At 43.6% G+C, this 23583-nt stretch overlaps 1 protein-coding gene across 2 annotated transcripts; it reads left to right on the top strand.

Moving 5' to 3' along the window:
• Nucleotides 1–928: 928 nt before the first annotated feature.
• jcadb (junctional cadherin 5 associated b) lies at nt 929–19543 on the top strand. 2 transcript variants are annotated; one of them, XM_058091738.2, is made up of 4 exons: nt 929–1068; nt 5719–6125; nt 12942–16664; nt 18204–19543. In XM_058091738.2, exons 2-4 carry the CDS (start codon nt 5800–5802, stop codon nt 18211–18213), a joined length of 4059 nt encoding a protein of 1352 aa, XP_057947721.2. In that variant the 5' UTR covers nt 929–1068; nt 5719–5799; the 3' UTR covers nt 18214–19543. The 2 variants fall into 2 exon arrangements, with proteins under 2 accessions (XP_057947721.2, XP_078650893.1); XM_078794767.1 differs by lacking the exons at nt 929–1068; nt 5719–6125 and adding an exon at nt 11418–11544.
• The last annotated feature ends 4040 nt before the right edge of the window (nt 19544–23583 follow it).

The raw sequence follows: 23583 nt of genomic DNA on the forward strand, positions 1-23583 counted from the left end.
GAGTGGTTAGCGTGCAGACCTCACAGCTAGGAGACCAGGGTTCAATTCCACCTTCGGCCATCTCTGTGTGGAGTTTGCATGTTCTCCCCGTGCATGCGTGGGTTTTCTCCGGGTACTCCGGTTTCCTCCCACATTCCAAAAACATGCTAGGTTAATTAGCCACTCCAAATTGTCCATAGGTATGAATGTGAGTGTGAATGGTTGTTTGTCTATATGTGCCCTGTGATTGGCTGGCCACCAGTCCAGGGTGTACCCCGCCTCTCGTTCGAAGACAGCTGGGATAGGCTCCAGCACTCCCGCGACCCTCGTGAGGAAAAGTGGTAGAAAATGAATGAATGAATGAATGGGGCTGCACGGCGGTTGAGTGGTTAGACCTCACAGCTCGGCGACCCGAGTTCAATTCCACCCTCGGCCATCTCTGTGTGGAGTTTGCATGTTCTCCCCGTGCATGCGTGGGTACTCCGGTTTCCTCCCACATTCCAAAAAAAAACATGCTAGGTTAATTAGCGCCTCCAAATTGTCCATAGGTATGAATGTGAGTGTGAATGGTTGTTTGTCTATTTGTGCCCTGTGATTGGCTGGCCACCAGTCCAAAGAGTACCTGACAGCTGGGATAGGCTCCAGCAACTGAATGAATAGACTGTTGGGAATGAAGTATATCATTTCACAATAGTAGAATTGAAGTGGCAAGTGTAGGTCATTGATGGTTTAGGCCAGCAGAGAAGGCTTTGCTGGCTCAGCAAAAGCTTCCAAAGCTTCCAAAGTAGGTGAAAATGATGACAACATGGATGAATTCTGACGTTTGTTGCAACATGAGAGTGCGGACAGGTAAGGAAGAAAAAAAAAAAAGGTGTCCAAGTCAAGCGGGTCTTGGAAGAAACCATTGTGCTGACAGCGAGGAGCTCACCCCGCCTCATCGGTGTTGAGAGGAGCCCAGTCCGAGGCAGCCAGCAACCGGCGCGTCCCCGCCTACCAATAGGCATGCTCGGCTCAAGCTCGGCGCCGTGTGCCGTGCTCTCCCGCTATGAGCAGCAGCAACCGCAGCGGCCGCGCCACGCTTCTTGCCAGGTAACGTCTGCGTCGTTACATTTGACGTTTTTATTCTTCTTTTTGGTTTGGTTTTTGAAGCCATGAGCGGCTCGCATGTCCGCTGGTTTCTAGGGAGGGGTTGCTATGCATGCATGCGTGCGTGCGTTCGTGCGTGCGTGCGTGTGTGTGCACGGCTTTGCCAGGTTTCTCGGTAAACACTCCCAGTTTAGCGCATCTGCAAGCGCACCTCAGCGGTTGGTTTGATGCCGCTCAGGGGTGAGGCTCAACCCTTGCATGCAGAACGCCCCCCCCCTCATCCTCCTGCGTATCATTTGTTAGGATTTAGATGCTTTCTGGTGTGCAGGGTTGGTCCCAGCATGGCTGCATGGGGTAAGTTGAGGTGTCAGGTGGAGCCGTCTCCGGGGCGGGTGGAGCAGGTACAGGCAGGCTGATATTGCCATATTGCAGTCCCCCACCCCCCCAGCAGGCACGGCCCCGCACTGTGCGCGGATGTTTTCCTGATGGACGTTTTGTTATGATATGTTCACCTGCATCGTGCATTCATATAAGGCTGCGGGGGGGGGGGGGGGGGGGGGGGGGGGGGGTGATGAAAGCATATGTGTTACTAGGTAAAGATGCAAAGGGGGGGGTTAAAAGTGGAAGTTGAGTCCTGCCTCAAGATGCATGCAGAACTTTTGTTAAAATGCAACTTTGGTAAACAATCCCACATTTGCTGTTGCTATGCAAAAAAAAAAACAAAAAAAAAACTGCACAGTTTTGAAGTCATGACCTTGCCCGTCCACTTCCTTTTTTTTGCCTTCTTCTGGTAAAAAAAATGTTTACCTTTAACATGAATCTATGGTGCATAAATCCAGTTATTAGTCATATACGTCAACAAACAACATGCTCAATTTTTGAGGTGTGACAAAGTTGGATAACTTAAAAAAAAAAACGCTGTTCTTGAAGGCGGCGCAGTGGAACCTCCAAGGTTTAACCTTCACAATGTCTTCCTTCATTGGAAGCCATAGAAATAGACTTTGTCTGCTCCAGTGTCAAACTGTGTCCGTCATACAAGCGTTGTTAAGTGCGTAGACACTTTTAACATTCTTAAGTGAAAAAAGAAGTGAAGCAGCGTTAATAGTGTAAGTCTGTGCTTCTCAAATAGCGGGGCGGTCTTCCGGGGGGAGGCATTTTACTGCATGGTAAAATGCCAGCAACTGATACAGTGGTTTGTACAGATAAATAAATAAATATGACAGATTCTTAGTACTACAAATCAATGGGGTGGTGCGACAGTACTCCCCTTCCCCAGAAAAGGAGTGACAGAAAACTATTGGGGGTCACTGCTTTGAATGTGATGCAACTTCCTGTTGAGATTCTTCTTCTCTAAACAAACTCTTTTTGCAATTTCACAAGGGGCCAAACCTCAAAAGCCTACTTTAGGTTGTGCATGGACTCTTTGGCCAACTCAATGTTATTTTACAAAAAGTACCCCCCCCCAGAAGAAATTTGACTTTGACACATGTTATGCCTTACATAATTTTAAAGATGTTTTATACCCCAAAATGTGTAAGTTTCCTCCCACATTCCAAAAACATGCTAGGTTAATTAGCGACTCCAAATTGTCCATAGGTATGAATGTGAGTGTGAATGGTTGTTTGTCTATATGTGCTCTGTGATTGGCTGGCCACCAGTCCAGGGTGTACGAAGACAGCTGGGATAGGCTCCAGCACCCCCGCACAAATGACATATCATATTATAAATGATCTTAATGACCAAATTCGGACTACATGAGGCATGTACCTAAAAATCGGGGTCGCTTAAGTGGCGTTCTGCTCCTCTCAATAGGAGAAATGAGTACTAAGCAGTATTTCTGTATCAAACAGTGGAATGATATGTACTGTAAATATACAAGTAATATATACTTTATACTGTAGGTGCCGAGCATGTCATCATATTGACCTTTCAACTGCAAATGAGGCGCTGAATCCCTTTTAATCGTGTCATAAAAGTTGTCCCAATGACATTGAATGGCTGCAGATAGGACACCAAGATAAATGCCCAAAGAGCGTCCTTGTCGTGCCACACGTAATGAAAGTTCCAAGATGGTGTGTGTGTGTGTGTGTGTGGTCCCACTTCGCCAACAAGCCCTTTTTGAGCTGAGCAAAAATAAACAGAAAGAAAGACAAATTATGAAGTGGAAAAATAAATGTTGTTCCTCAGGGCTTTGTACCAGGACCACTTTCAATGTGTTTGAATCTGGGCTTTGTCCCTATAACTGTTTCACACTCAATTTAATTTGAAGCAAATGTAAATTTTTAGCAAATTCAAACCGGCACTTTGTGTTATGGTAACCATGACAACCAAGCCGGTCACAGGTTTTCCGCGTTAAACGTGTTGTCAAGGAAAGCAATCTTAAAATTATTCACTAAAGTCAAAATATTTACTTTTAAGCGGATGCACACGGCCTGCAACAAATAGATTTGTTTGCCCTCACTCATGAACACAATAGAATGCATCCGGTCTGCCAGATAATAAGAAGACGTAGCATGAGGGACTGCTGTTGCCAGCTTAGCAACTTTGTCACTATATGAATATATATGAATGTTGTATTTTAATGTATCTTTTACTCTGTTTACTTGCTTTTATTCAACTCCATTCTTCTGTTAAAGTGTCTTTGAGTATTTTGGAAAGCGCTATACAAATAAAATGTATTATCATATTATTATTATTATATTTATTGAGTAATCAGACCCTTCTAAGTATCTTCTAAATCGCAAGAAATCAAATTCACTTTCTTTCTATGGCACATTTTCCAAACAAAGACACATTGCAAAGTAATGCACAACATTAGAAAAACAATAATAATAAGAAAAACTCAATTCAACTCAATGGCAACTCCGGTTAAAACAATAAAGACTACTACAGATAAGAGCAATACGTGCAAATTAGAACTCGATAAAAAAGTCACTAAAAACGTTCTTGTCAACAAGCCCTACCCAAGTCCAGCTCATGTTCTTTGTTGTTTTTGCGTCATCCTGCAGAAACAAATAATTCAACTTTTGGGTGTTTTTGGTGAAATGGTCATTTTGTTTTTGGTTATCTTACCTGATGATCAGGCACTTTTATCAGAAGAAGTTTGCGGTTGACAAAAGTTTACACACAAATTTGACTTAAAATCAGTATTGTAGTTGACAAAATACAAAATACATGGATAAACATCAGCAGTTTTGGGGATACTAGTCATGTAGTTTTTGGGGAATCCTACAAAATACCAGGCATTTTATTCATTTTCTACCGCTTATCCTCACGAGGGTCGCGAGGGTGCTGGAGCCTATCCCAGCTGTCTTCGGGCAAGAGGCGGGGTACACCCTGGACTGGTGTTGCCAGCCAATCACAGGGCACATATAGACAAACAACCATTCACACTCACATTCATACCTATGGACAATTTGGAGTGGCCAATTAACCTAGCATGTTTTTGGAATGTGGGAGGAAACCGGAGTACCCGGAGAAAACCCACGCATGCACGAGGAGAACATGCAAACTCCACACAGAGATGGCTGAGGGTGGGATTGAACTCGGGTCCCCTCGCTGTGAGGTCTGTGAACTAAGCACTCATCCACCGTGCAACCCAAAACAGCTCATTTTACTGGAAAATATATATTTTTTACATTTATTGGAAGGGGCACGGTGGACGAGTGGTTAGCGCACAGACCTCACAGCTAGGAGACCAGGGTTCAATTCCACCCTCGGAATTTGCATGTGTTTGCATGTTCTCCCCGTGCATGCGTGGGTTTTCTCCGGGTACTCCGGTTTCCTCCCACATTCCAAAAACATGCTAGGCTAATTGGCCACTCCAAATTGTCCCTAGGTATGAATGTGAGTGTGAATGGTTGTTTGTCTATATGTGCCCTGTGATTGGCTGTCCACCAGTCCAGGGTGTACCCCGCCTCTCGCCGGAAGACAGCTGGGATAGGCTCCAGCACCCCCGTGACCCTCGTGAGGAAAAGCAGTAGAAAATGAATGAATGAATGAATTTATCGGAAGGAAGATTTAGCATCAACACCTTTATCTGGTTCTTCACCAAAATGTAATATGCATTCCTTTAGTCCGGGGCACTGCCCTTCCACAAAGTTTTGTGATTCTCAGCCTTAACTATGATGATAATAACGTAGGTAAAGTAGTACCATCGTTTTTAGCATTAATTTGTTCCACAATGTTTGACAAAAACAGACGCAACATATGAAATAATATCAATCCAATTCATCCAGAAAGTAAATTTTATGGAGTATAATTATAGTCGTACAAGCTAAATAATTCTAAATGATGATAGGATTGAACTTATTGTGGATGACTGCCTGTACATTCTGACCTGATGGAAATAATGTTTTCTTTGGCCCCATGGCGGATTATTTTGAGTTCGCACTCAATACAAAACTGTGCTTTGTTTGGGTGATTTTGCGGAACGATTCCAGAGCAATCTGACTAGTTTCTTGCACAAAAACCAAAAAGCAAAATTTTTTAGGAAAAACGAATCATACAATAAAGTGGGGTGTACTCTGAGTTTCGGGGCGTGTATCTTTGAGACGGTACATGGTGTAAAAAGTACCATTAGCATGACGACTGCTAGTTCATCCTATAGTTTCTAATGGTGTTCTTGACCCTGTCTTTCTGTGCCCCCCAAAGTGATGGCCTGTGCTGAGCAGCACCGCTCATAAGGCAACACACCCCCCCACCTTTGCCCTCCCGCCCCAGACGTGAGCCACCATGTACAGCGTGGAGGATCTGCTCATCTCGCACGGATACAAGCTGCCCAGAAGCGGCCCCCCGTCGGCCACGCCTTACGACAAGCGGCCCGCAGATTGCCAGCGCGAGTTGCTCGACAACAGGACGGCGGGCCGGGGGGCGCTGAACGGCTACGAGGCGGAGCGCGGGGCCTCGGTGGCCGGCGGGTTGTACAGCAGCAGGCCGGCGCCGCTGAAGGGTTACCACGGCGTGGACAACGAGGGCGGCGACAGGAGGAGGAAGGAAGGCTGCGTCGGTATCCTTGGCGACGCTCAGCCCCTGGGTGATTCTCTGGCTACAGATAGTGGGTGAGTGTTTATCCCCCCCCTTACTTACACCTTCCCTTTTCTCCTTTACTGGCTGGGCCCCCATCAGGATTGCATGCAAAAGCGAGTCTGCACTGCAGGTCCCCCCCCCCTCCTCCTTCCTGAGCTGCAGTGGCTGCAGCAGCATGGCTGACATCGCTGAAGCTGGCCTTCTGAGGAATGATGAAAGGTGCCTTTTGCATGGAAGTTAATGCATTGCTACCTCGTGCCCCCCCCCCCCCCCCCCTCCACGCCCCTCCCTCAATGCGAGGCAGGCGGATGTAAACAGCAGCATTCGGATAAGAATAAAAGAAGCAAAAAGAGGACGGAAACGCGCTTGAAGACGGGAAGCCGAGTCACTCCACTGTAAACACTGGCACACTGAATCCCACCCAGCACGTGCTCTGTGATGTCAGCATGTTGCTGGGCAAGTGTGCACGGCCCCCCCTCAGCCATACACTAGCATATGCTGCTCGTGACTCACACACACATGCTATGGATGCATATAGTGGTTACTATCATAGTGGCTTTAACGCCGACTTCATTAGAAATTCACACTTTAAAATATTGTAGCTTGAGCTACATTTGCAATCATTGTTTTATATAATTGTTTTATATAATAATATAATATAATACAGGTAAGGTAAATGATTGGACACATTTAGAGGTTAAATAAAAGGCAAATAAAGTAAAATAAATAAAAACGTGTTTTTATTTTCGAAAAGTACATATAATGCCATTCTGGTTCATTATGTTCATTCATTCATTCTCTACCGCTTATCCTCAGGAGGGTCGCAGGGGTGCTGGAGCCTATCCCATCCCAGCTACTAGAGTTAACAGTGTGCTTGAACGCATCATTCACTTGAACAGTGTGGTGAACAAATCAGTCAGTTTATATACATTCATTCATTCATTTTTTACCGCTTATCCTCACAAGGGTCGCAGGGGTGCTGGAGCCTATCCCAGCTGTCCTCGGGCGAGAGGCAGGGTACACCCTGGACTGGTGGCCAGCCAATCACAGGGCACATATAGACAAACAACCATTCACACTCACATTCATACCTATGGACAATTTGGAGTCGCTAATTAACCTAGCATGTTTTTGGAATGTGGGAGGAAACCGGAGTAACCACGCTAACCACTCAATCACCGTGCAGCTGTATTATTATTATCATTATTATTATTATTCATTTATTCATTCGTTTTCTACCGCGTATCCTCACAAGGGTCGCGGGGGTGCTGGAGCCTATCCCAGCTGTCTTTGGGCGAGAGGCAGGGTACACCCTGGACTGGTGGCCAGCCTAACACAGGGCACATATAGACAAACAACCATTCACACTCACATTCATACCTATGGACAATTTGGAGTGGCCAATTAACCTAGCATGTTTTTGGAATGTGGGAGGAAACCGGAGTACCCGGAGAAAACCCACGCATGCACAGGGAGAACATGCAAACTCCACACAGAGATGGCCGAGGGTGGGATTGAACTCGGGTCTCCTAGCTGTGAGGTCTGCGCGCTAAGCACTAGACCACCGTGCAGCCCTGTCTCTACTTGTTATCTGTTTAGAAGAAGAAGACCAACACGATGTCAGCCATGGCAAGTTGAGCCACTGCTCATCTGCTCAATATGATTCATGCGTGGAAACAGGAGTACAGAACATTCAGAGATTCTTCTGTAAAACAAAAACAAAAATGAATAACTCTACTCCGGCACTGCAGATGACAACGTTGACGGTATCCACTTTGTTCTTGCAAGGGGGAGGAGGAATTTCCCTTATTTTTTCCATGAATTTTCCTTTCCCCTTCTTTCCAGACAAGGTCCCCTATTTTCAAATCCAAAAGTTGACAGGTATGAGCTTTTCCCAGACTTTGCACCACTGCCGCAGTTTCATTGACCAGCCTTCATGATAAGGTCAGCACAATTTAAAATGCAGATCATATTGCTCGTATTGCATATTGTCTTGAAGGGACGCCACAGCGGCTGACTGCAGCACTTTTGTCTCCTGTATGTTGATGTTTCCCAAAGCTGCCGCTTGCTTGACACGTGAAGCTCGCGTGCGGACGATCGTGTAAAGCAGATCAATGTGGATCTTTGTGGAGGACCATCAGTCAAGCGTATCGGCTGACTGACCGTTCTGTTTGATTTATCTACCAATTGTTTAGACATGACAAGTCGAAAAAGTGTTCCAATGGCCGATAACCTTTATCTTGCTCAGGGGTTTGCATGTTCAGCCTTTTTGTTGTGGCTCCCTTCGAAATGCTTAAATAGTTTCTTAACATTCGAGTGGGGAAAATGCGCATTTTGAAAAGAATTATAATATCAGAGTTTCTGTGAGACAGTGAATGCATCCTGGCTGAGTTCTGACTTGTTCATTCATTCATTCATTTTCTACCGCTCTTCCTCACGAGGGTCGCGGGGGTGCTGGAGCCTATCCCAGCTGTCTGCAGGCGAGAGGCGGGGTACACCCTGGACTGGTGGCCAGCCAATCACAGGGCACATATAGACAAACAACCATTCACACTCACATTCATACCTATGGACAATTTGGAGTCGCTAATTAACCTAGCATGTTTTTGGAATGTGGGAGGAAACCGGAGTAACCACGCTAACCACTCAATCACCGTGCAGCTGTATTATTATTATCATTATTATTATTATTCATTTATTCATTCGTTTTCTACCGCGTATCCTCACAAGGGTCGCGGGGGTGCTGGAGCCTATCCCAGCTGTCTTTGGGCGAGAGGCAGGGTACACCCTGGACTGGTGGCCAGCCTAACACAGGGCACATATAGACAAACAACCATTCACACTCACATTCATACCTATGGACAATTTGGAGTGGCCAATTAACCTAGCATGTTTTTGGAATGTGGGAGGAAACCGGAGTACCCGGAGAAAACCCACGCATGCACAGGGAGAACATGCAAACTCCACACAGAGATGGCCGAGGGTGGGATTGAACTCGGGTCTCCTAGCTGTGAGGTCTGCGCGCTAAGCACTAGACCACCGTGCAGCCCTGTCTCTACTTGTTATCTGTTTAGAAGAAGAAGACCAACACGATGTCAGCCATGGCAAGTTGAGCCACTGCTCATCTGCTCAATATGATTCATGCGTGGAAACAGGAGTACAGAACATTCAGAGATTCTTCTGTAAAACAAAAACAAAAATGAATAACTCTACTCCGGCACTGCAGATGACAACGTTGACGGTATCCACTTTGTTCTTGCAAGGGGGAGGAGGAATTTCCCTTATTTTTTCCATGAATTTTCCTTTCCCCTTCTTTCCAGACAAGGTCCCCTATTTTCAAATCCAAAAGTTGACAGGTATGAGCTTTTCCCAGACTTTGCACCACTGCCGCAGTTTCATTGACCAGCCTTCATGATAAGGTCAGCACAATTTAAAATGCAGATCATATTGCTCGTATTGCATATTGTCTTGAAGGGACGCCACAGCGGCTGACTGCAGCACTTTTGTCTCCTGTATGTTGATGTTTCCCAAAGCTGCCGCTTGCTTGACACGTGAAGCTCGCGTGCGGACGATCGTGTAAAGCAGATCAATGTGGATCTTTGTGGAGGACCATCAGTCAAGCGTATCGGCTGACTGACCGTTCTGTTTGATTTATCTACCAATTGTTTAGACATGACAAGTCGAAAAAGTGTTCCAATGGCCGATAACCTTTATCTTGCTCAGGGGTTTGCATGTTCAGCCTTTTTGTTGTGGCTCCCTTCGAAATGCTTAAATAGTTTCTTAACATTCGAGTGGGGAAAATGCGCATTTTGAAAAGAATTATAATATCAGAGTTTCTGTGAGACAGTGAATGCATCCTGGCTGAGTTCTGACTTGTTCATTCATTCATTCATTTTCTACCGCTCTTCCTCACGAGGGTCGCGGGGGTGCTGGAGCCTATCCCAGCTGTCTGCAGGCGAGAGGCGGGGTACACCCTGGACTGGTGGCCAGCCAATCACAGGGCACATATAGACAAACAACCATTCACACTCACATTCATACCTATGGACAATTTGGAGTCGCTAATTAACCTAGCATGTTTTTGGAATGTGGGAGGAAACCGGAGTACCCGGAGAAAACCCACATCTCCTAGCTATGTGGCCTGCAAGATCCGATACTCAATCATCACCGGCTGCTCTTTCTCTTTTGAACTACTTTGATACCCCATGTGAGGGAGCTGCCAATCATCCCTCACTAATCAGGTGTATGCCCCACCTCCACACTGTCATGTTTCTATTTGTGTATATAGTTGGCTTTTGTTATTTGCACATATATTCTGGTTAGTACTTTTATTATAATTGTTTGCTATTTAAGTTGTTTAATTGCCACTTTAGTTAGTTAGTTTTTCATTTAGAAGTCATTGGTTTTGTTCCTAGCTGGGATAGGCTCCAGCAACCCCGTGACCCTTGTGAGCAAAAGTGGTAGAAAATGAATGAATGGTTTTGTTCCTAATTTCTCATCAGTTTCCCCTTATGGAAAAAAAAAATATTGCAGTATATTGGCAAATATAATGCAATGTATTAAGAAATATATTTCCATATATGGGATTCTATGATTATATTTTCCAATATATTGCATACATATATATTGATACATATAAAAAACATCAAGACCAAAAAAGGACTATATTTTTACATATATGAAATTGCATATAATTTGGGATATATAAACTCATATATTATATATTTGGATTTAATATATTTCAATATATTGAAAGCGGCAATCATTTGTATATTCTGCAATATATTGCCATATATTACATGAATATATAATATATTGTATAATATATGTACAAAAATATATTATTCCATGTATTTATAATATATAATGTATTGGAAAATATAATGGAAAAATAATATATTATAATATAATACAATATATTTAAAGTAATATATTGATAAATATATTTTCTTTTCGTAAGGGTCTCCTTTTTTTTGAGGTGATTGGTCGAGGCACAAACATGGAGGTGCGCCCATGTGAGTGCAGGCCAGAGGCTGATCACCTTAATTGGACTCTCCCAAGTGTCACCTGGAGGAGGGGGGGTTAACTGGGTGGTAGTTGGGTAATCTAAGTTGTTATATGTAATCGAGTACTTAAAATGTATACAGGAAGTGAAACTTCAGTGTGGTACTATTGAAAGACTTTTTGTGACACCCAAGAAGGGTGTTATAAATGTAAATATGGTACCTTTTAGACATATTGCCTCACCCTCTCATTGGGAACTATGGTTGGCCCTTCATGGGTAAAAGGGGCTGGGTGAATTGTTTGGGAGAGGCTCGCAAGCCCATGTCTGGTGTGTGTGTTTCAGATGCTATGGCTATCCCGGGCTAGTAAGAGGCCATTTTTTTCCAACTTAAAATCTTACACCCCAAAATTCCCTTCAAATCTGTCAGCCAATCAAAAGCAAGCAAGGTAAAAGAAACAACTGGCTGTCAACTTCATGTACTGCATATTTCTTCAGGCACCAGGTTTTGAGGCCTAATCAAGATGATACTTACTATAGGTTATCACATGGTTTGTCTGGTATCAGGCCAGGTATCATGCCCCCAAGTGTCAGTATCAGCCCGAGAACGAAGGTCATGTGATGATCTTATTATCACATACTATTTAATCATGAGCTTATTATCACGTACTATTTCATCAAAAGACCATTTTGTTTCCAGAAAATGTTCAGTTTATTACATGTATTATATCTAAACAGTGTAAACACAACAATTGCAAAAATATTTCAACAATAATATTTTATCAACAGTCTTATCTTATCAATGTCTGACAATTAAAGTTCCATTAATCAAGTTTGGGTTTTTTGGTGACTGGAGAAGCACTAGGAATATTTATAGTGTGTGTTCACGCTTGTGCGCTGTTCTCTGATTGGTTGCTTCACGGGTGTTGCTCTGAGTGGACAGCTACGGGGGCTGATACTGGACATGGTTAAACTCTATATTTTATCAGTATCACTGCCCTGGGCTTTGACACAGTATCATTGGGCCTTTTCCCGTATCATTCATGGGCGGTTTCTAGGGTACAGGGACAATTAATACTGTAGTATGTGATAATATCACATCCCTACTAAGAATCGACCGATACATTGGCCGGCCGATATATCGGGCCGATATTTGTGTTCTTTACTTGAATTGGTATCGGCCGATATATACATGCGAGGCTTCGCCGAGATATTTTTCCGCCGCCTGATTTACACACAGGCATCACAGTCATCACATGGATGCTAGATAAATTTAAACTACGACAGAAAAGTTTTGCACATGGTTGAATATTTATTCCTTTTAAAGTTGATAATCCCGTTTAAATGTATGTTTAAGAAAGCTGAATCCTACTGTGTTCAGTGTTTACATTTCAATAAATATTTGTTTAAACTTGAGACCTGTAATATTTGTTATCATGGTCATTTTTTCATATAAATTGAGGAAGCAAAAGCAGTATCGGCCACAAATATCGGCCCAAGCAAAATCAGCCATTGGCTAAGGGTGATGGAAAAAAAATTGGTATCGGCATCGGCCGGAAAAAAATCATATCGGTCGATCCCCTAATACCTACTAGTTGGCATCCGTTACACATGCTTTTACGGTTCTAGACTATTTTTCTATCGTCTATAGAAGCAACATTTCTGTTTTGATAGTAAAGGTTGCGACCCCTGGTCTCGGCGGACATACACTAGTGGAGATTAGCAACTGATGGAATGTAAGAGCAGAACTAGGAACTGCACAACGAACAGAAGTTGGTCGTAAAGCCAACCCAGCATGAGTGAACCACTACAAAAGAACTAATACTGATCTTTCCTGTCTTTGCAGTTTCTACGATGTTCCAAGTTTGACGTACTCAGAGCCGCTAAGTCACGATGAGCGGGACATTTCGTACTGGCGGAGGCGCGGCCAAGACTTCAGCATTCTCCTGGACTATGCCGACGGCAGGGAGCTTCGAGCTTCTGCAGGCGCATGGAGACCACAAGCCCTCATAGCAGCTGAGGAACTCAGGGCAGAGAGGCAAGCGCAGCAGCTGTGGGAGGAAATTTCTTGGCTGAGGGACCAAGACGCCCCCGGTCAGCTGAGGGTGACCGGGGAGCGGAAGTGTCAGAGTCTCGGTACAGAAGAGTGGAGGCCTGCCGTGGGACTGGGGAGGCAGCTGTCGGACGGGGATGGGGAGAGGTGGACTCAAGACCACTATCGCCTGAGGACGCCTGAGGGTTTTTTTCACCCTCGAACAAAAGCAAAGTCTCAGTCCCTCCCGAGAGTTTTGTCGCCCGATGGGACACACAGGAGAGAGCTTATTCTATCCAGACCAAGCCTACCGGACAGACCACCAAGGCTTAACAGCACCGTTTTCTCTGGGCCCTATAGTCGATATATATATAGTGGTGCTGTTGGCAGGGACCGGTGGGGCAGGAACGCTGGGCCAAGCAGCCATGTTGCACTTTTACCAAAGCCCAGGTTCAGCAGGCCTTTAAAGCCGCCATCATATGAGATTCACCAGCAGACGAGGGGTAGCGCAGAGATGCTTGCTTTAGACCAGGGTCTTAAGTTGAAAGACAGGCCTATCTATTATTCAAGGGGTGGGGAGCTGCGACACGACTATTTTGCACAACATTCTCTCACCGGTATGGAGCCCCCCGGCTACATCCCACCTCCTTCTTATAAAAGAACCCTGCCCCCAAGAAGTCTTTCAATAAATCGCAACGAAATGGTCAGCTTCAGGTGGAGGGCAGACTCTTTGCAGCCCAGCTCAGACCCTGGAAGGTGGCTAACGAGGCAGACAGGTGATTCGTGGCTTGAACACTATGGAGATCGTGGGGCGTCCTATCGAAAGCAGGTACCTTGCGGACACGAAGAGCAACCGAGTCAAGCTCGGCAACTATCCGCAGAAGAACCTCGAGTGAAACAACTCTCTGGAGGGCCCGGTGGAAATTCCCTAACTGACTCGGATAAGATCCGTAACATCAACAAAGAGGTTCCGTCTGTTAAGAATCTAGGACAATCTACACTTGATAGTGCCTTTCCTCCCCAGCAGGGGCAAGCTCTGAACACCGGTCGCAAAACGGCAACCCTTACTGAAAGTGACAGTAGTAGTCGATGGTGCAACAGGGGACTGAACAAAAAAAGCGAGAGTGTCGGTCCAGAACAAAGTCGTAGTCAGTTTTTTCCTTCATCTATTCTGGGTAAACCACCGCCTCCCCCGTGCAAGCCTCCTGACCAGGCAGTCTCTGAAACTGCGACAGAAGTGAAGAAAATCGAACAGTCTGAACCACCAGAGAAGGACAAGTCCAAGAATCTAAAAAAGCGACTTAGTGAGACCATTTTTTGTTTGGTTTCTGTCCCTGTGACACCTCAGCTCACTGGTACGATCCGTGATCAGAATAACAACAATGAGAAGTCACCAGACCCGGCTGACAGTCCCAGTGAAAACAAAACTGGCCATTTAACGAACCAAAGTCTCCAAAGCACATCTTCAGCCGAGGCCGAGTTGCAAGCGCTCACTGGAAGCATTGCGAGTAGCAAAACCAGCAGCCGAGCAAGCAGTAAAATGTTCAAGAAATTACCCTGTAGACCCCCTAAAATAAACCACTACAAGGAGCTGAAATTGTCAGGATCCTGGCCTGCAAATCAGTATCGAGACCAAGAGACACAAACTAGCCCAGACGCTGAAAAACCTGCCCCTGAAAACAAGGAAGCACAAAGCGATGCCACCCCTGCTACTACTGACGTCCCTGCTGACGGTGGCAGTGTAGTGGGCACTGGCTTCAGTTTTCCAATAAAGGGAGTGAAGAGCCTGAAACTTTCAAGCAACAGCGCCTTCTCTCTAACCACCACCTTCTCCAACCAGCTGAACAAGAGCACAGCTCAGCCGCCGGCAGTGCCGTCCTCAGGAAACGTCGAGTCCAAACCAGCAGCAAGCAGCGGACAGGAGGTGTTTGAAGTTCCTGAGTTCCTGCTGAAACCGATAGCCAGCCAGCGACCGTGGGATGCCGTCAAAGAGCTGGAGGCCATCCAGAAAGAAGTCGAGGATCAGCAGCAGCAGCAGCAGCAGCAACCAGTGAGCAGCAAACAGCCCAGTGTTGACAAGTGTATTGAGGACCTCAACGAGGCCTACAAAGACATCTTGGAACTAGGTGCTGCCAGCAATAAAGTCCCTAGCGGTTCTGTTGAAATCCCAGAACGTATCAAAATCCGGCTGACATCCCAGCCTCTCAACAAACCCAGCAGCCTTAGGCGGAGCGCAGTGAGCTGGTCTGTTGATCCAGACTACAGGGAAGTCAAAAGCGCCTTCTCCAGGCCTGCAACAAAGTCGGTTACGTTCAGTAAGCAACTTCGGGAGGAGCTCCCTGTGCCACCTCGGGAGTCGGGCTTTCGAGAATACAGGGTTGTTCCGCATCTTTCACGTAGACGTAGCAATGACGGCAGGACGGTGAAACTGGACCTGCCGGATGAACCCATTGAGACACCACTTTGCGACTTCAGCCCGATAACGCGCAACACAGCAGCAGAGGTTCCGTGGGCAGACAGGCAGCCCATGCAAGATGCCTCCACGCTCACGAGTCCTCCTGACTACGAGGACATATGTCAGACTTTGCGGCATTCTCGGGATTCAGGGGAAGCCAATAAAGTCTCAGAAGATCCTAATGAACAAGCTCCTCCACAAGACCTTGATGCGGAGGAGGAGTGCCCTATTTGCAAACGAGAAATGGAGAACCAGTTGAGACAAGGACCGTTGCCTCCGCTCCACGAGGAGAACAGCTCAGATAGCTCAGTCAATCCAAACGGAAGTCCACCGCAGTGCGCTGCAGTGGAAAGTCCATCGGAGATTACGAGGAATCGGGAAACACAGAACTCAAGTTTAAATGTGACCGGGTCTGACTTGAGAAACGATTCAAAGAAGCAGGACTCATCAACACAAGACAATTTGGATGGGGTTGAAAAAACTGAAGAAAATATTGATCAACCAATATTAGCGACTGGTGAGCTGGCAAAGGAACAGACCGTATCGGAGGAGCGGCAGAAAGAAACATTGGAAGGAAAAATATCGGAATTTATGGAAGCTGAAGGTGAGGGTCGAACCAACGCAGTTTCAGACCCCAAACAGGAGCAAGACACGAAGCCATTTGCTGTGCCGGAACATAGACTTGTTCTATGGACCCATCCAGGCCGAGACCACCCAGGGCTGCCAGAGTTCCCACCTGAGAGACTACCACTTTCAGTCGTCCCAAAACTAGACCGCAGGCTGTCTCTTAGCTTGGAAGGGGAGAGGAACTGCAAGCCCCCCCCTGATAGAATTGAAGCTCTGCAGAATAAGCTAGCTATTTCTCCAGGCCGAGTAGCCGTGGAGCGTCTGGGCAGAATGCGGGAGGTGGACGTCATGTATCGCATGAGGCGCCTCAGCATCAGGAGTACTGACTCTGGGGAGGGGGAGGCGGATGGGGAGGACTCCCAGGATCTCCTCACTGCTTCTCAGAATGAGGACATCACCCGATCTCAGCAGGACTCTGTGGAACCTGCAACGCAAGATGACAAGTCTTCTCTCAGGTAAGATAAGGATATTAGCAAGCCGGCATCGAGTTACTTCTGAGAAGAACATTTAAGTGGACCAACCCGAGCAATCTGTTCCTGGGTTTGGACTTTAAGATTTATGCGGTCCACCCTCGGCCATCTCTGGACAGCAGGGACAGGCTCCAGCACCGCCGCGACCCTTGTGAGGATAAGCGGTAGAAAATGAAAGAATGAATGAAAAATAATAATAATAATGATAATGATAATGATAATAATAATACGGCTGCATGGTGGAGAGTGGTTAGCGCGCAGACCTCACAGCTAGGAGACCCGAGTTCAATTCCACCCCCGACCATCTCTGTATGGAGTTTGCATGTTCTCCCCTGTGCATGTGTGTGTTTCCTCCCGCATTCCAAAAACATGCTAGGTTAATTGGCGACTCCAAATTGTCCATAGGTATGAATGTGAGTGTGAATGGTTGTTTGTCTATATGTGCCCTGTGATTGGCTGGCCACCAGTCCAGGGTGTACCCCGCCTTTCACCCAAAGACAGCTGGGATAGGCTCCAGCACCCCTCGTGAGGATAAGTGGTAGAAAACGAATGAATAAACGAATGAAAAATAATAAGAATAATGATAATATGGCTGCACAGCGGGCAGGCCTCACAGCTAGGAGACCCGAGTTCAATTCCACCCTCGGCCATTTCTGTGTGGAGTTTGCATGTTCTCCCCGTGCATGCGTGGGTTTTCTCCGGGTACTCCGGTTTCCTCCCACATTCCAAAAACATGCTAGGTTAATTGGCCACTCCAAATTGTCCATAGGTAGGTGGCCAGCTGTGATTGACTGACCACCAGTCCAGGGTGTCACCCCCGTGACCCTCGTGAGGATAAGCGGTGGAAAACGAATGAATAAATGAATAATCATAATAATAATGATGATAATAAAAATACGGTTGCATGGCTGCACGGCGGTTGAGTGGTTAGCGTGGTTACTCCGGTTTCCTCCCACATTCCAAAAACATGCTAGGTTAATTAGCGACACCAAATTGTCCATAGGTATGAATGTGAGTGTGAATGGTTGTTTGTCTATATGTGCCCTGTGATTGGCTGGCCACCAGTCCAGGGTGTATCCCGCCTTTCACCCGAAGACAGCTGGGATAGGCTCCAGCACCCCCCGCGACCCTCGTTAGGATAAGCGGTAGAAAATGGATGGATGGATGAATTTATACGGTATGAAAATACATTTTCATGTTTTAGCTAGCAAGTTTTAGCTAGCCATAACACTAAAGACAAGCATGCGATACAGATTTGACCGCATGTGGATCGTCGAGTGGGTTTCCAACCGTCATAATCTAATACAATGCATCCAGAAGTCCATCCTGTGTGAAATTATGAGTTTTTAAATGAAATTTCAGACATGACAGAAACTTTCCCAATGGACCAGTTGTCCGGTTGGGAGTTACTCAGCGCTCCTTATGTGTCTTTGCATGATGACAAGACTTGTTTTAGAGTCAGGTTTAAGTTCTTCCATGAAACAAGTCATTTCCTTGCGTAACAATGAATCGTTTTCCTCTCAGAACACCGTGACCCCCAACCCCCCAGCGGAGACAGTGTAGAAAGACTGCGTCCATTGTGTCCATCTTGAGGTTTAGCGCTGCAACACTGTGAACTGGCTGCCAAACTAGAATGCCTTCATCTCATCTTGACACTGAAATGGCCTTCTTGTCCGACGAGAGCATTGTGTACACCCTCACCCTCGGCTTGACTTCTAAGAGTGCTGTTCCACTGCCAAAAGGGAGGTGCCCGCCCTGAACCCCCATCCCCGTCATTCCCCTCCCGTTTATCAAGCTTTGGTGAGTCCTCTTGTAGCGACCTCTTCTCTTCCCGATGCTTTTTTCTCATTGGCAGACATTATGCAAACTCATCTTAGCATAAGGCGAATACACTCCTTGTTTACAGGCGAGCCGCGCATTATGAATGTACGTATTATTTTGAGGGTTTTGTTATTATTTGCTGTATTCAAAAAATGACACCAAAATAAACTGCGTGGTTGTGACTGTGGTGGTTTCAGAATCGCCGTATTCGGCTCGAGAACTGTTTTTCGATTCTTCTTTTTAAAGATAGCTCAGCCTTTTCTTTAACTCGTGACATTTGGCAGCTTTTGTAAAAAAAAACAAAAAACAAAAAAAAAACAAGCTAAACGCGCGATCGTCCGCCCACTGACTCGCTCCGCAGTGCGCCCGGTTGCCTTCTTTTCAGGTGAAGTCGGTCCTACCTGATCTGTCCCCTCAATCCACCCCGCCCCCCAGCCCCAGCTCCCGTCCAGGTACCTTCAGGAAGCAATAAAGGTTGATAACTCTATCACACGCTAACGAGCGATAGAGCAATATTGTTGTATAAATAAGCTGAGTGCTACCTGTGGGGAGTTGTTGTCTTAATTTGTCATGTGATCATCCTACAGGGACGTGGTGTCAGGGTATTTGGGGTGCTGCTTTACTTCTTCTACATGGTATAGATCTACGTTCATGCATTGCAGAGATGACATTTCGCTGAATATTTATTTTTCATGTCGTCACCTTGTTAATCCATTTACATAATGTATAAAAAAAAAGTCTATTTTCAATATTTTAAGAAGTATTTTGTATTTTAGCCATAAAGTTTTATTTCTCCATGCAAACAAAAGTATCGCGTGTCAGTAGATTCCAAATCATATCCAGAGTAAATTTAATTTTCTAGTGCTTAAAAGATCGAAAACACGTGTGAGCGGTTAGACGCCACGGCTTGCCTTCACCCCGACCGCCAGGTGTCGAGGTTGTTTGTGACATTTCTGGTCTTAGTTTGTGATTCTAGTGTGTCGTGTGTCCTTGTCTCGTCTTCCAGCTCACATGTTCAACGCTTCTGTTGTTGGCTATCAAAAAAAACATGGCTAATTGTTGGTGTCAATGCTGAGAGATCAACGTTTACACCGCAGTCCACAGAAAAGCATGTATGGAAAACTCTATTTGTAGTTTTCCCAGATAAACGCCTCACAAATGGAGGCTACATGCTTTAATAATAATAATAATAATAATAATAATAATAATAATAATAATAATAATAATAATAATAATAATAATAATAATAATAATAATAATAATAATAATAATAATACATTTCATTGAACGACTATAGAGTTTTTGTTGTGTGAATGCTGAGAATTAGTAGCCTATTCTATTGTCAAATATTTGGCCCTTTCAAAATATCAAAAGACCACCTCAGTGATGTCATCATGGCATTGTTGCAGGATCATAGAAATGCCACTAGGGGGCATATTAGCATGGTAAATGACTGACTTTTGCTGTTCAAATTTTGCAGCTTCTCTCTATTATGGATTTTCAAAGATATATGAATTAGTCAATCGGACTGTTTTGTGGTTGAATATGGCCTGTTATTTGTCCAAATATTTGTATTTGTATTTGTATTTTTATTTTTATTTTTATTTTTATTTTTATTTTTATTTTTATTTTTATTTTTATTTTTATTTTTATTTTTATTTTTATTTTTATTTTTATTTTTATTTTTATTTTTATTTTTATTTTTATTTTTATTTTTATTTATTTTTATTTTTATTTTTATTTTTATTTTTATTAGCAAATTTTACATATTTTTTGCCTTAATGAAAGATTTTCACGTATAAGAATGGCTTAATGAAGTAAAATACAAATATGAGGCATTCAGAAGACACATTTAAAGACGTTATCAACACTGACATGTTCAGGCGTTGATCAGAGTGACCGCCTGGGGGAAGAAACTGGTTCTGTACCTGGAAGTTTTGCCGTACAGTTCTCTGTAGTGCCTACCTCAGGGTTTGAACAGAAGTTTGAACACTTTTTGTCTGGGGTCTGAGGGGTCTTCAATGATGTCCCCTGGACCGATACAGGTCACATGTGGAGGGAAGATCCACTCCAATTATTTTTCTGCAGATTTAAATCTCCTTTGTGGTGTGTTCTGGTCCTGTTTGGTCGCATATCCAAACCAGACGGTGATGGGAGTCCACAGAATAGACTGAATAATTGCAGTGTGGAACTGGATCAGCAGATCCTGAGGAAGATTGAACTTCTTAAGTTGACGTAGGAAGTAGAACCTTCCTGCCTTTTTACACACGGACCACTTCAGGGTCCAGAGAGATTGTGGTTCCCAGAAACCCGAAGGTGTCCACATGAGACACTGAGCTGTTGAGGATAATGGGGGTGGGACTTCTCCTGATGTCCACTCTCATCTCCACAGTCTTGAGTGGATTGAGATCCAGGTGGTTCTGACCAGCTGGTCCACCTCCGGTCTGTATGTGTGACTCGTCACCATCTTGGATACGACCGATTACTGATTAGTTTCGAGTTTCGAATCCCAAATAAAAATTCCTAATAAAAACATAGGCTACTGTTAAAGCTCAACTCTCAACTTAACCATGACGTCACTTCCTGTCCGCCCGCCACTCAGCTTCCCTCTGGAACGCATTTATAGCACATGAGCACAAGTCTAATTTGTGTCTTCTGTGGCTTATTTACTTTAATGATTACTTGTAAACGATAATTGGAGTGTGATGGTGAATATAGGGGTGTTATTTCATGTCTAGAGGCCTTTAGTAATGTTAAAAACCGTATTTAGTTTTTCTATGCTCTAACTATGAAAATATTTCATTGATACATGAGGAATGCTACTTTGCAGAAGTTGTATCGGAACCAATCAAGCGTGCTAAATGACGATTAACTGTACCTCAGTTTTTGTTCATATGAATTAATTCCAGTACAATTGTTTTGCAGTTTGGAACAAAGTTAATTTATTTTGGACGGTAGCATATTGGCAGCTTTTTGTTTCTTTGTTTTTTTCCTTCAACGTGTTTTTGTATTATTTTTATTTATCTAACCCTAACGCTAACTGCTAAACCCAAACCCCAAAATCCTAACCCTAAGTAATGTAAATCCAATTAATCTGTTCCAGACACCCCCAAATATTAACAATTTTTTTTCATTCCCAATCCTTATGTGAAACATGTTTTTTCCCTTATCTGTACATTCTAGCACAAGAAAATGAGTTAATATAAGCGAGCTAACAAAGGATGTCATGGGAAATACAAATTTCAAATGAAAAATAGTATACTTACAAAGCTACAGCGATATTATTATTATAGCAGCTAACATGAAAAACGATTTTTATCTGGCGGACTAACAAGACGCCTCGCTAACCGCTCATCTCGCCGTCATTCACAGACGGAAGAGTGGATACCTAACTCTCCATTTCCTTACAAAGACTCAACAAGATGCTGGTTTGCCATCAGCATTTTTGTTGCTGTGTCTTCCAGCACATGTCTTGTGCTGGAAGACACAGCCATCCCAAGGAGATCGGACATCTTAAGTGTTGTCGCTGTATCTATGCTACTGTTGTTGACGAAACTAGCAGTATGTGTATCAATGCACCCTAGGAAATAAGTTTGGGTAATGTTTTAAACAATCAAAATATGGTAATATACTGCAACTATTACATGTTATCATGAGTGTACGTGTTAATGCATGATCACAGCATGGATATCAAACCATGCAACGTTGTATTTAGAGGGTTTCATAGTCAAAATAGGTGTATTGTAATGACGTATATTGTTAGCTAGCTTATATTAAGTCATTTTTTTGTGTTATAATGCACACAAAAGGGAAGGAAATATGTGTTCATGTTTCACATAAGGATTGGGAATGATGACTCCTTTAATGACAATAAAGTTTTACATGCGGAAAAGAATGCAAAATAATGATAAAAGACAAATGTTAATTTACAAAACGGAAAGAGTGTACAATAATTGAGGTAACATTTTGGTGTAAATGTCCAACCATAAAAGAATTATACAAAAACTGGTCCATACAAAACAGAGGTTCTACTGTTTTTTTCCGAATTGCTATTATGACTTTAAACTAAAACAACCAACTAAAAGCAGTTGAAAGACTTTACACATTTTTATCTGAAACTATGGAAGCTCGCCCTGTGATTGGCTGGTGACCAGTCCAGGGTGTACCCCGCCTCTCGCCTGAAGACAGCTGGGATAGGCTCCAGCACCCCCGCGACCCTCGTGAGGAAAAAGCGATAGAAAATGAATGAATGAATGAATGAACTATGGAAGCTCATATTTTAAGCTGTTAGCTCAAAAAAAGTTATCCCAATGTTAATTATGAGATAAAAAGTTTAATTTATGAGGTGAGAAAGTTGAAATTATGAGATTTAAAAGTCATCAAAAAGTGATCATTTTGAAATAAAAAGTCGAAAATATGAGATAAGAAAGTCAAAATGGTGAGATAAAAAGTCATAATTATGAGATAAAAAGTTGAAATATATGTATAAGATTAGAAAATCATAATTACTTTTTATCTCATAATTATGACTTTGTTATTTCATAATTTCGACTTTGTTATCTCATAATTTCGACTTTCTTGTCTCTTTATTTCCACTTTCTTATGTCATAATTTCCACCTTCTTACCTCACAATTTTGACTTTTTATCTCATAATTTTGACTTTGTTATCTCATAATTTCCACTTTGTTATCTTATAATTCCAACCATTTGTCTCATAATTTTGACTTTTTATCTCATAATTTCGACTTTTTATCTCATAATTATGACCTTGTTAGCTCATAATTTTGACTTTCTTATCTCGTCGATTTTCTCATGTTATAATTTCAACTTTCTTATCTCATAATTTTGACTTTTTATATCATAATTATAATTGTAATCTCATAATTTTGACTTTTATCTCATAATTATGACCTTGTTAGCTCATAATTTTGACTTTCTTATTTCGTCAATTTTCTTATGTTATAATTATGACTTCCTTATCTCAAAATTTTGACTTTTTATCTCATACTTATGACTTTCTTATGTCATAATTTTTACTTTTTATGTCATAATTTCAACTTTCTTATCTCATAATTTTTACTT

Source organism: Doryrhamphus excisus, linkage group LG11 (genome assembly GCF_037039965.1).
Source record: "Doryrhamphus excisus strain RoL-2023G ecotype Guam linkage group LG11, RoL_Dexc_Guam_v1.1, whole genome shotgun sequence".
Lineage (NCBI taxonomy): Eukaryota > Metazoa > Chordata > Actinopteri > Syngnathiformes > Syngnathidae > Doryrhamphus > Doryrhamphus excisus.

What these genes read in the sequence shown, in the direction of transcription:
- jcadb (XM_058091738.2), top strand. Translation starts at nt 5,800, where the DNA reads ATGTACAGCGTGGAGGATCTGCTCATCTCGCACGGATACAAGCTGCCC. An exon ending in TCTCTGGCTACAGATAGTGG is followed by an intron (nt 6,126 to 12,941) that starts GTGAGTGTTTAT and finishes CTGTCTTTGCAG; the next exon opens with TTTCTACGATGTTCCAAGTT.